This window comes from Astatotilapia calliptera, chromosome 23 (assembly GCF_964374335.1).
Source record: "Astatotilapia calliptera chromosome 23, fAstCal68.1, whole genome shotgun sequence".
NCBI classification, from domain to species: domain Eukaryota; kingdom Metazoa; phylum Chordata; class Actinopteri; order Cichliformes; family Cichlidae; genus Astatotilapia; species Astatotilapia calliptera.
The window spans coordinates 34,713,015-34,725,280 of record NC_137443.1 but is presented as its reverse complement, the minus strand read 5'-3'; the positions used below and the strand labels follow the sequence as shown (position 1 = coordinate 34,725,280).

At 42.6% G+C, this 12,266-nt stretch overlaps 1 protein-coding gene across 1 annotated transcript in view; it reads left to right on the top strand.

Moving 5' to 3' along the window:
• Nucleotides 1-5,392, top strand: part of rp1l1a (rp1 like 1a) — a 33,002-nt gene extending 27,610 nt beyond the window's left edge. The window contains exons 6-8 of the mRNA XM_026158113.2: nucleotides 88-1,056; nucleotides 1,152-2,165; nucleotides 2,911-5,392. Coding sequence (XP_026013898.2) covers nucleotides 88-1,056; nucleotides 1,152-2,165; nucleotides 2,911-3,336 — 2,409 coding nt within the window. The 3' untranslated portion in view covers nucleotides 3,337-5,392. The remainder of the gene's footprint in view (nucleotides 1-87; nucleotides 1,057-1,151; nucleotides 2,166-2,910) is intronic.
• Nucleotides 5,393-12,266: the final 6,874 nt, after the last annotated feature.

Below are 12,266 nucleotides of genomic sequence, written 5' to 3'. Positions count from 1 at the left end.
TTAACCAGTTGTAATTATTTGAATTTGACTATAATTCCTGCATTGAACATATTCTACATTCTCTGAATGTTTTCTTTTTGATCTTAGGTGTCTCCGGTTTATGGACGCCGACTAAGCACATCAGCCAGGGGTCTTTTGGACTGTTTGGCCCAGCTCCAGCTCATTGAGCCTTCATTGGGCCCTGGCTGTGATGTACAGAAGGGTCGCAGCCAGCAGTATGAAGACATAATGGCTATCCTTCATTCCCTGTGGCTCACTGAGCCTGGGAACATCCAAGCCAAGGAGACAAAGGAGAACAAGAACAGTAGCCCAGAGCAGGTGACACCACCAAGGTCCTCATCTGGGGTGGATATGAGCAGTGGCTCTGCAGGTTCAGGGAAGGGAAATGGCAATCAAGGAGGAGATGAGACACCTCCAAAAGAGAGAGAATCTCTACAAGCACACGAGGTAGCAGAGAACATTGTAGAAGAGGAGGAAGAGGGAAATGAAATGGCAGGAGATACAGATATTGAGACAGAACACAAGGAAACATTCACAGACCAAGCTAAGGCAGACACAGTAGAGGAACTAGTGCAAAGTGAAGAAGCTCCTCAAAGAAGCGAAAGCTCCAAACCCTCAGAGTCATCAGACAAGACCTCTGCCAAAGACAGTTCCAAATCTCCCACCGATAATGAGCACGAGACATTGGAAGACTCTAGTACAGGCACACCCCCAACTGTTCTTCGAGCATCTTTGGCCAAAAGACCATCCCAAGACCCTGACCCAGTGTGGGTACTTCACCTTCTGAAGAAGCTTGAAAAACAGTTTATGGTCCACTACATTAATGCAGTGGCAGAGTTCAAAGTTCGATGGGATCTAGATGACAGTCACATCCTGGACACCATGATATGCGAGCTGAGGGATGAGGTGAGCCGACGCATCCAGGGCAGTATTGAACGTGAAATGAGGAAGATTCAGGGTCGAGCGGGGAGAGGTGGTAGGTCACCTCGGCCGCCACAAGGAACACATCTCTCCAGAGAGTCCACTACAACAGAGAAGAGACGTCAGATGTTGAAGGTAAATCTACCACAAACTGTCTTCATAGCAGAGGATACTGCTTGGATGACATAAATTGTTGGATTTAATTTTTGTTTGTTTGTTTGTCTTTTTAGATTATGAAGAAACAGTCGGTGAAGACCAGCGAGTCCCTCAGCGACGGAGAGATGACGGGGGAGTTCAGCGACCAGCGAAGTGACGACGAATACTGTCCATGCGAAGCTTGTGTTCGCAAGAAAATGGCTGCACGGCCTTTCAAAATCAACCCGCTAGCGGCTGAAGCACCGGTGATGAAGGACTTTGACCTACTTAAGATACTTCAGCTGAAGAAAAGCCCAGCCCCTGCAACCGTGCCGCAGCCTGCGGCAGTGGAAGACGAAAGCCAGGCGGCTGTAGACGACGATGGGAGGAATTTAGACGTAGTCCAGGAGGAAGAGGAAGACGAGGAAACCAAAGAGGACATCAGAGCTGTTGTTGTTTTAGAGGAGACGATTGCAGAGGAAGATGAAGAGGCTGAAAAAGAAAACGATGACAGTAAAGCAAGGGAAGAAGAGGAGACAGAAGATGAACAGGAGGAAAATGAGGAAAGTGATGCAAGCAAAGAGGAGGAGGAAGAAGAAGGAACAAGTGGTGAAGAAGTGAGAGAAGATGAGACATCAGAAACTGGAGGGGAGGATGAAGAACATCAGTGTAAGTGTACCAGAAACGAGGATGAGAGTGACCAAGAGGAGGAGGGAGAGGAGCAAACAGGAGAGGATGAAGAAGAGATGGGAGAAGATGAAACAGAGGAAAATGAGGGAGACACAGGAACTGGCGAAGAAGAGGAGACAAGCGACCAAGACACAGTAAAAGAGGCGTCAGTGGGCAAAGGAGAAACCCCAGAAAATGAAGAGAGTGATGAGAGAGTAGACGATAAAGAAAAACCCACCGAGGGTGAAAGTGTGGAAGAGGGGGAGGATAGTGCCGCAGAAACGACAGAAAATGAAAAGTCAACATTGTCAAAGGAGGTTGCAGAGAGGGACAGTGCGTCAGCAGAGGGTGAAGATGACGAGGAAGACAACACAGGAGAGGGTGAATCGAGTGAGGAACAGGAAGGGGAGGCATCTGAAAAGGAAAGAACCTCACCACAGGTAAATGTGAACCATGTTTTTACTGAAGTTTATTCAGTAATTATTATGTATAACACAAAGGATAGCATTGTTTTCTTTTTTTTCTTTTAAAGGACAGTCACTTTCATGTTAGTAAAACAGCACTGCACTCATGGAAGTTTAACCGCATTGATTAAAGATGTCAAATAGGCCAACAAACATGATCAGACTGACTCTCCAGCTTAATTTTGACTCCCCTTTAGTGCCGTGCAGTACCGCAAATTATTGTATCAATCCAATACAAGTGAATACAGAATACAAAGTGAATACAAAACACCACTGAGTCCCTGAACAACAAACTGCGCTGTTCCTTAAAGAGGAATCTGACCTATTGCATCCTCACCACTAATTCTAAGCCTGTGGGAAAAGATAATCTCGCCATCCAATTAGAGAGCCTGAACAAATCTGTTTTGTTTGGCACCAACATGAAGCTTCCGCTGATGGACGTATGCTGCTTTTGCCAGTTACAAAAAAAGCTTCAACATGTTAAAAATACTTTTAAACTGTGTATTTTTGCCTCCATCGGAAGCTGAAACCAGTTAAGGATCAGTTTGGTGATATTATTTACTGGCACCTCCCTGCACTGATTAACTCATTTTAATCTCACACATTAATTTGGTGGTACTATGTAAGCATCTTGTAGATGTAATTACAGCACTCTAATGCCCAATTCATCTAATTAAAACTGCTCAGAAATCATTTATTGTTATCTCATTTAACCCTACAGGGGCAGGACGCGATTCCAGCTGCCTGCATGACCGAGGGAGAGGAGGCAGACGCGGAAGACTCGGACATAGATAGCAAACGTTCAAGCGACACCACTGCTGACAAATCGGGATCGGAGGAGAAGGAAGAGAGTGGAGAAGACAAAGATGAGGAGGAAGATGCTGTTAAAGAGTTCAAGCTAGAGGAAGAGGATAAGGCAAATGGAAGCAAAGGAGAGGATGGTGCTCTTCTGCATCAGTTCACCAGAACCTCAGTGGAGTCCCAGCCTGGCTCATTGGAGGACATCGACGCTGAGTCCCCACAAAATCCTGTGGACTCCACTGAAGTGTCCAAAACGGCTGACAGCATATCCACAGGTGGTAGCAATGGCCAGAGAAGGAGCCGGTCACCAGCCAAGGTCAAGCAACTCAAACCGAAAGAGGGTTAAGACAAACTGGACAGTTTTTGGATACACCTCAGGACACTTTCAAAGACTATTCGCCAGGTGAATCCCCAACTTAGTGACATAGTTTTAAAAACATAATTTGCTCTTCCTGGGACTACACTGGATCAACATAGGCATTTTTATAGGTTTAAAGACTCACTTAAAAACTTGAAGCACTTTATTAATCCAGATCTTGTTTAGGAGGAACAAAACTGATTTATGTTACAAAAGCAAAATGAAACTTGAAACCAGTCTATCGTACATTTATTGTGTTTATAATGGATCTGTGTATATTTTTGAAGTTAACTGTATGTAAGAAGGCATATGAGAATATATTTTTGAAAAACTAACACTTGGTATCTATGGGTGACTTATCAGAACTCAGTTTTGTGCTCAGTGGACAGATTTATTGCTGTATTGAATGGAATAGCTTTTTATATTTACTACACGTTTGCTCAGCCGTGGCAGTTGTATTTACTTGGGTTATCGGTTCAGTTCTGCGATTATTTCTTGGAGCTGTATCATTGAGTCAGTGCTGGATTCTCAGGGTTTTGGTCACCCAGCTTGCTTTGATTTTTTTTACCCTGAAAAACATACTAGAAGTAATCCTTGAAGGTCTTTTATAACTTGTGGGGTTTTTGTCATATTTCACCCTGCTTATAAAACAAAGTGACTGGGTGTGCATCAGAAGTTAGTGAGGGTGGTCTCTGCCGCTGCAGCTACGGAAAAACCCCAAACTATTCTACTCTACTGCTCTTCAAACCATGTCTTCATTATATATATATTTAGTTGTCAAAACTTGTCATTAAGTGTACAAAGGAAGTCATAAAATGTCATTGTCGTGGAGATTTAAAAAAAGGTTATTTCCTAGCTTACCTATTATTTAACTACTTGTTTAAATCTTTAACCTGTTAAATCAATTGTTTAAACCTATACAAGTCTGTAATGTGATTACATTAGAATCTTTTTTTTGAAAAATAGGCTTGTTTGCTTTCTTGCTGAGCTAGTATGAAGACTTATCAGCACTATCAAGCGTACACACTTAAAAGCTAGAATTAGCTTAGCTTAGCATAGCTAATTACTGACCTTTAGAGTGTCTAATAAACTAATGTCATTTTTATTGTCCTCTAAACAAAGCTAGCTCACAGTTTCCTTTTTCTTCCAGTGTTAAGTTAAACAAAGCTCATTAACTCCCAACTTTGTATTCATTTAGCATTTAGCTTGCATATATAAATGTTTTCTTAGTCAATTCTTAGCAAGAAAGTAAACAGCTGTATTTTTCAAAATGTCAAAGTATTCTATTTTCAGGTACCTTCAAATAATACATACTGTACTTTAATAACAATGTATTATCTTTGAATTCTTGACAGTTAGAATGTGTTTTAACTGTGCTGTACCTCACTGTATTTATGTAATCCTATTACTGTGATCATACCATAAATGCTTTTTGTCCCAGGAGAAACAGTGCGCAGCATGTAGCTGCAGGAAATTTTAGGAGACGGCAGCCTGACTTTAAGGTTGATGTAAACCTTTCTCTGCTGCTTTGGTAAAGGAGTCTCCTTAGGTGTGTGTTACATGCTGTAGATACTGGCGGAGTTTGCACACCAGCCATGTGGAACAACAGCGTGAAGCGTGTTACTGATGCCTTATTGTATCCATGGTTACATAGAGGATGATCGACACAAACAGAGGAGGAGATCACACTTAAGTTAGTGGCTCTCCATTAGACTCACAAAGCCTGTTAAACAAGCTGGAATGAGTCAAAGCTGCTGGTAAAGGCTTCAGGCTTACTCTTCAACTGTATATTAGAGCAGGGACACTGCACACGGTCAGTGTGTGCTCAGGACAGTGAGAATGAGGCGCTTATCTCTTACTGCTTAGTTTGACAAAAGCCTCCTATTTTGTGGCACCAAGAAGGTGTGTGTGCCTATGCTGTTACTGGTCTGTCTGTCCGTCCACTAATCTTAAGCATGACAAAGTGAACATCATGTACTTAGAGCAAATGATTATATGAATGTAATGATACTGACAGAAATAAAATAAATGCACTGAATGGTAATTCTCCAAATGTTCTATAATAATCTGGACACATTTCTGTAACTCAGCAGTGTTTGATGGAGCTGAAACTCCAAGTCAGTTATGCAAGCATGTATCGTGGAAGTACGTCTATTAGTCAGATGAAATGAAACTAGAGCTCTTTGGTCATAGAAACATTGATTATGTTTAAAGAAAGATTGGAGAGTGGTCTTTTCTTTAGTCTTTAGTTTCTCCTACACCATGCAGCGCATCGGCCAGCTATTGATGTCCATTGTTGTTGATCAGCTGCTATTGCTTCGGCTTCATCCAAGTTAATGCTGGCATGCTCCAGATCATCTATTATGGTCCGGCACCAGGTGGTCTTAGGACCTCCTCTTTTGCGTTTCCCTCTATGTGGAAACCATGTCATGGCGACTTTGGCTGGCCGGTGAAGGAGTAGGCAAAGGAATTTTTCTGCAAACCGAAATCAACGTTGAGCAACAATATCGGCTAGGGGAAGCATGTCTGCTCTTTGTAGCACCTCTTTGTTCATTATCCGGTCCCAGAATTTGCTGGAGGCCACGTTGTTGGAGCACGTTCAGCTGACGGATTGTTGCATTTCTTGATTGCCATGTCTCGCTAACGTAGAGGGTGATTGGGATAGCAATGGAGTTGAACAGATGAATCTTGATCGGCGTGTTCAGTAAAGTTGAGTTCCAGATGTGCTGTAACTCCAGACACCATGCCAATCCTGGAACAGACATCTCGATCGGAGACATCGTCGTTTGAGATAATGCTACCTAGGTAGCAGAAATTCTCAACTTCGTCAACTTGTTGCTGTCTGATCATGACTGGTACTCAAATGTAAGCATAACCCACACGAAGTACTTGTCTTCTTGGCGCTTATTCATAATCCGGTCTTCGCTGCCTCTCGTAAGTTCTTGTTGAGTGGAGCCTATGTCCACACTGACAAGTTTCCGCTCTTCTCAACAGAAAATACATTTGATCAACCAATCCCCACGTGTCCGGCAGGCACTTATTAGTTTCGTGCTGTATAACCCAATTGTTACGATATTACTTCAGGGAGCAGACATGACACCGTCTTAGGTTTTAGCCATCACTTTTTTATTGTCTCCACACCACCCTCCGGTGGCTTCCACATGAACTGCACCTTAAACAACAACTGTTCACTCATATCATGACATCCCCCTTTTTTTTTTTTTTTCAACAACAGGGGCAAACAACAAAGTAACTCACAACACCACTCAAGGCCCATGACCAGAGGGAAAAAAGAAAGGGAGAAAAAAAAATGCCTCTTGGCATACTCACATTTCTCTCTAGTGAACACTTTTTTTATTTATTTTTTTTATTTTTAATCACAGCATGTGCTCAAAACATAATGTTCATTTTATTCCTCAATAAGCCTTCTGGGCTTGGAAACAATACGTCCACTCGCAGTTTTGGGTGGGGAACTTGGAAACTCTGTGGGAGTGACATTTGTACTTTGCATGTCCATCTCACTTTGTCCCTGTGTTTCATCACACTCATTTTGCTGTGTTACGTTTTGGTTGTCCCTTGACTGCCTTAGAAACTTTCTGTTCCTTCTATATGTCTGTCCATCAGGCATCTGAACAACATAAGATCTTGGATGTTCAGATAAACCTGTCACCTGAGCTGGATTCCATACACCCTGTTGCCACATTCTGACAGTGTCACCAACCTGCAGTTGTTTAAGTGCTTTGGTTCCTTGGTTAAAGTATTCTCTCTGTTTCTGTTGTCTTGTTTCTAACAACTGCTGCACTGTCTTAGTGACCATGTGGGGTTTCAATCTTTGCGATGTTGTTGGAAGTCTTGTTCTTATGCGTCGACCCATTAGCAGCTGGGCTGGTGACGCTCCAATGTCCTCCAACGGTGTACTCCTCAGATTCATTAATGATAGATACGGGTCATTCCCCTCGGCTTTTGCCTTTTTTAACAAGAGTTTCACTGTTTGTACTCCTCTCTCTGCCATTCCGTTTGACTGTGCATGGTGGGGGCTCGTAGTGTTGTGACAAAACTCCCACTCTTTTGCAAAGTCTTGGAATTCACGGGAGCTGAACTGTGGTCCGTTGTCTGAAATCACCGTTTCAGGAATCCCGTGTCTGGCAAATTGTGACTTAAGATGAGTGATAACTGTTGCACTTCTTGTGTCTGACTTCAGCCACTCAACCTCAATGAACTTGGAATAGTAATCCACTAAGAGGAGATATTCCTGCTGGTCAAAAGTAAATAGGTCCACACCTATCTTCTGCCAAGGTCTTTCAGGAACACTATGTGGATGTAGTGGTTCTTTGTTCTGTCGTTTCTGGTGAGTACTGCACACATCACAGCAGTTCACCATCTCTGTGATACTCTGTGACATTCCAGGCCAAAAGAGTACTTCTCTCGCTCTGCGTCGGCAGCTTTCAATACCCAAGTGACCCTCATGAATGCGCTTTAGCATTTCTGCTCTCAGTGCTGCAGGAACAATAAGCTGCTCTCCTTTGAACAGAACTCCATCCACTACTGAAATTTGTTCCCTGTAATTCCAATACGCTTGGATTTCTGTTGCAGCTTGGTTTCTTGTTTCTGGCCATCCATCCAGAACTGTCTCTGTAAGTTTAGTCAGTGTCATATCATTCCTTGTTTCCTTTCTGAATTCCTTTAGTTTTGCACTTGTCACAGGTAAGTTGGAAATTACCATGTGCACCTGGTCTTCTATCTCATTATCAGATGAGCTGGTCACTGGCAAATATGCTCTGGATAATGTGTCTGCGATGTACATTTCACTTCCTGGCTTGTACTGTACTTGTACCTGATATTTTTGCAGTCTCATTAGGAGTCTCTGTATTCTTGCTGGAGCACTGCTCAACGGCTTTTTCATTATCACTTCTAGTGGTTTGTGATCTGACTCCACGTTCACTTCTCTGCCATACACATACTGATGGAAACGCTCTGCACCAAACACAATTGCCAACATCTCCTTTTCTATTTGTGCATAACGCTGTTCAGTCTCTGTTAATGAGCGTGATGCATAAGCAACTGGCTTGCCATCTTGTAGTAAGACAGCACCGAGTCCACTTTTAGAAGCATCGACAGATAGTGTTACTGGAAGCTGTACATCATAGTATCTGAGCACAGGAGCTTCAGTAAGAATTGTTTTCAATTTGTTGAATGCGTGCTGATGCTCACCTTCCCACTGCCATGCAGCATCATCTCTGGTAAGGCCGCGTAATGGCGCTGTGTGTTGTGACATGTTTGGAATGAACTTTGCTAGGTATGTCACCATACCCAGAAATCGCTCCACATCTTTTTTGCACTCTGGTGTAGGCATTTTCTTTACTGCCTCTATCTTGCTCTGATCTGGTTTCAAACCATCTGCCGAGAAGATGTGGCCAAGGTATTTAATTTCCTCCAGGCCTACCTTGCATTTGTCTTTGTTCAGCTTAAAATTTTTTGCTCTTGCTCTCTCCAGCACTTGCCTCAGTCTGTCGTCATGCTGTACTTTAGTCTCTCCCCAGATCAAAAGGTCGTCTATGTATGTCTCGACGCCATCAATCCCCTCAAACAGCTGCCTCACCGTCCTGTGGAATACTTCTGGAGCTGAATTAATTCCAAAAGGCAGGCGAAGGAATCTGTAACGACCAAAAGGTGTGTTGAATGTACAGAGACGAGAGCTGGCTTCATCCAATTTAAGTTGCCAAAATCCTGAGCTTGCGTCCAGCACAGTGAAGTATTTGGCCTTTGCCAGTCGGCTCGTTATCTCTTCAACTGTTGGCAACTGGTAGTGCTCTCTCATGACTGCTGTATTGAGATCACGTGGATCTAGGCAGACTCTCAGTCGTCCAGTAGCCTTTTCCACAACGACGATTGGATTTACCCACTGGGTAGGCTCTTCAATTTTTGTAATCACCTCCATTTTTTCCATTCTGTCCAGTTCTACTTTGAGTTTTTCTCTCAAAGTGACGGGGATTTTTCTCGGTGGATGAACTTTTGGTGCCACACTATCATTAATTTGAATGGTGTGTTCTCCCTCAAGGCAACCTATCCCCTCAAACACATCAGCAAATTCTTTGAAGATGTCCATTTCATCACTTTTATTCAGTGCCATCACTCTCTTGATGAGTCCCATTTCTTCACATGTTTGAATTCCCAGAATTGGCTTGGTTTCTGATTTTACGACAATGAACTCCAAAGCAAAACTTTTCTTTTTGTATTTCACTGCCCAAGTGCACTTTCCTTTAACTGCTATTTTGTCTCCGGTGTATGTTGACAACCTGACATTTGTGGGTCTAAGCATTTGCTTATTTCCTATTCTTCGTAGTAGACTGTAGGGAACCACATTGGCTTGTGCACCAGTATCAAGTTTGAATTTCACAGGTTTGTGGCCAACTTTTATTTCTACAGTCCATTCATCTGTTCGTGTCTGTGTTTTTGCATTTACAGCTCCAATGAACAGACTTGCCTGCTGATCCGTAGCTTCATCGGCGACAGTGTGCACTTTTCTCGATCTACACATTCTGGCAAAGTGATTCATTTTCCCGCAGTTCTTGCACTGTTTGCCATAAGCAGGGCATTGGCGTAATGCATGCTTAGTTCCACATCGTTTGCAATTAAACGTGCTTGCTTGGTCTTTGTCATTCAGTTTCATCTTACTTTGTCTGTCTTTTTTGCATGTCTGCTTATGTCTCACTGCATCTACGTCTTTACTTTCATGTGCAGAGACTTGAGCATTTTGATCCTCCTCATGCATTTGCTTGATTTGAGCTTTTGTGGTCTCAGCTGCAATGCAAAGCTGAACTACTTTTTCGAGAGTAATATCATCTTCTCTTAACAGCCTTTCTCTCATTGCATCCGATGTAATTCCACACACTACCCGATCTCTGATGAGGGATTCTTGCAGTTGTCCAAATTCACATGACTTGGCCCTTAGCTTTAGCTCCGTGATGTACTGGCTAATTGGCATATCCCCTTGCACACACGTGAAAAACTTGTACCTTTCATAGGTTATGTTCTTCTTTGGGCTACAGTATTCCTCAAATTTCTCCATTATTTTCGTCAGCGTATGCTCATCACCATTTTCCGCAAACGTGAAGGTATTATACACTTCAACCGCTTCCTCTCCAGCAACGTGAAGAAATAGTGAAGACTGTACCTTGGGTGGCTTGCTAGCACCTCCTGTAGCCGCGAGATACAGCTCGAACCGTTGCCGAAACCGTCTCCAATTTTCCGAGAGGTTCCCTTGCAGCAAATCAAGTCCAGCTGGCGGCTTAAGCCCTTCCATGTGTGCGACACTCTTCTATAGCCTTATCAGTTCACTTCTGACACCATGTTACGATATTACTTCAGGGAGCAGACATGACACCGTCTTAGGTTTTAGCCATCACTTTTTTATTGTCTCCACACCACCCTCCGGTGGCTTCCACATGAACTGCACCTTAAACAACAACTGTTCACTCATATCATGACACCAATAACACCGCAATCCCCACAGTGAAACACGGTGGTGAGAGTATTATGATGTTGGGATCCTTCAGTGTGTCTGGAACTGGGAATCTTGTCAAGGTGGAAAGAATCATGAAGGAGAAAGGATATGTGAAGATTTTTAAAGAAAACCTCAAGCAGTCAGCAGCAAAACTGTGTTTGGGTCATCACTTTATTTTCCAACATGACCATAACCCAAAACATATGTTGCTTCTGGTGAAGAACAGTGTATCTAACATGCCTGTTTTGGTGTGTTAACCTCGTTCCAGGATCAACATTGCAACTAAGCAATCATGTTGTCATAGCTTCGCAATGTGGATAAAAAAAGAAGAAAAATACCCTTCTTTATATAAAACTTTCTTGTCAGACAAATGGTAAGAATTTGAAGTGTTTTCTTTATTAATTTTATTGATATAATGAATATATTATCAAGTTTGGTTTCCTCTTAGCCAAATTTAGGTTACTAAAGTTGGTTTGCTAATGATACTTTTTAATAGCATTAGTTAACTTCTTGACTAAAGATAATTGAATGCTCAGACATATTGGTTAGTTGCGATGTTGATCTGGGACTATTGTTATTATGATGTTGGGACAACGCCAACACGGAGATATCAGATCTTGCGGTGTGTGTGAAAAACTGCCCCAGAAGACCTAAGTGAATGTGACTGACTGGCCAGCACAAGGCCCTGATTTGTTTAATAATTCTGTCCTCATCTGTAAATGATTGTTAAATGCAGTGAAATGTCTAAAAATGTCAGTTCCTCTAATGGCCACTTGAGGTTGCTCCAAAAGTGAGTTATACCCACAGACCACCATGTTAAAATGCCCAGCTTTAGAGTACTGAAACGCAAACTTACATTAATAAGTCTAGTTACATGGTGATTAGCTTAGGTTAGCATGGCATCTAACCAGAAAGAAACAGCTAGCATGGCTAAACGCCTATAAACTCAAAAGCTACAGGTGAAAGGAACTTCCACTAGTAGCGGTTTAGAGACAATTAGACACTTTGATTGTGTAACAAATTTGTTTCTGTGTATAGATCGAAACCCAAGAAATGAGAGAGAGCAAGATGTGTCCTTCTACTTTCAGGTTATTAAGCTACGCTAATCACTTCCCGGCTTTAGTCTTACACATAATAAAGTGCAATGATCTCAGGCCCTTTACTTCCATTTTTTCCTGCACTTGTTAACATCATGCTACAAAATCAAACAGCCAGTAGTGTAAGTAATAAATGGTTTATGAAGTAAAATCACTGTGATTTTATAGGTGGCAAACAGAAATGCTGAGAATTGTGTCCTAACGCTTTCTGATCCAGACCTGATGTGCACTTCATCTTCTTGGGACCTCCTTCTCTCTCGGCTTCGCCGCTGTGTTTGGCTCTCCTCCAGTGGAGTTCCAAAGCTGTTCAACCTCTC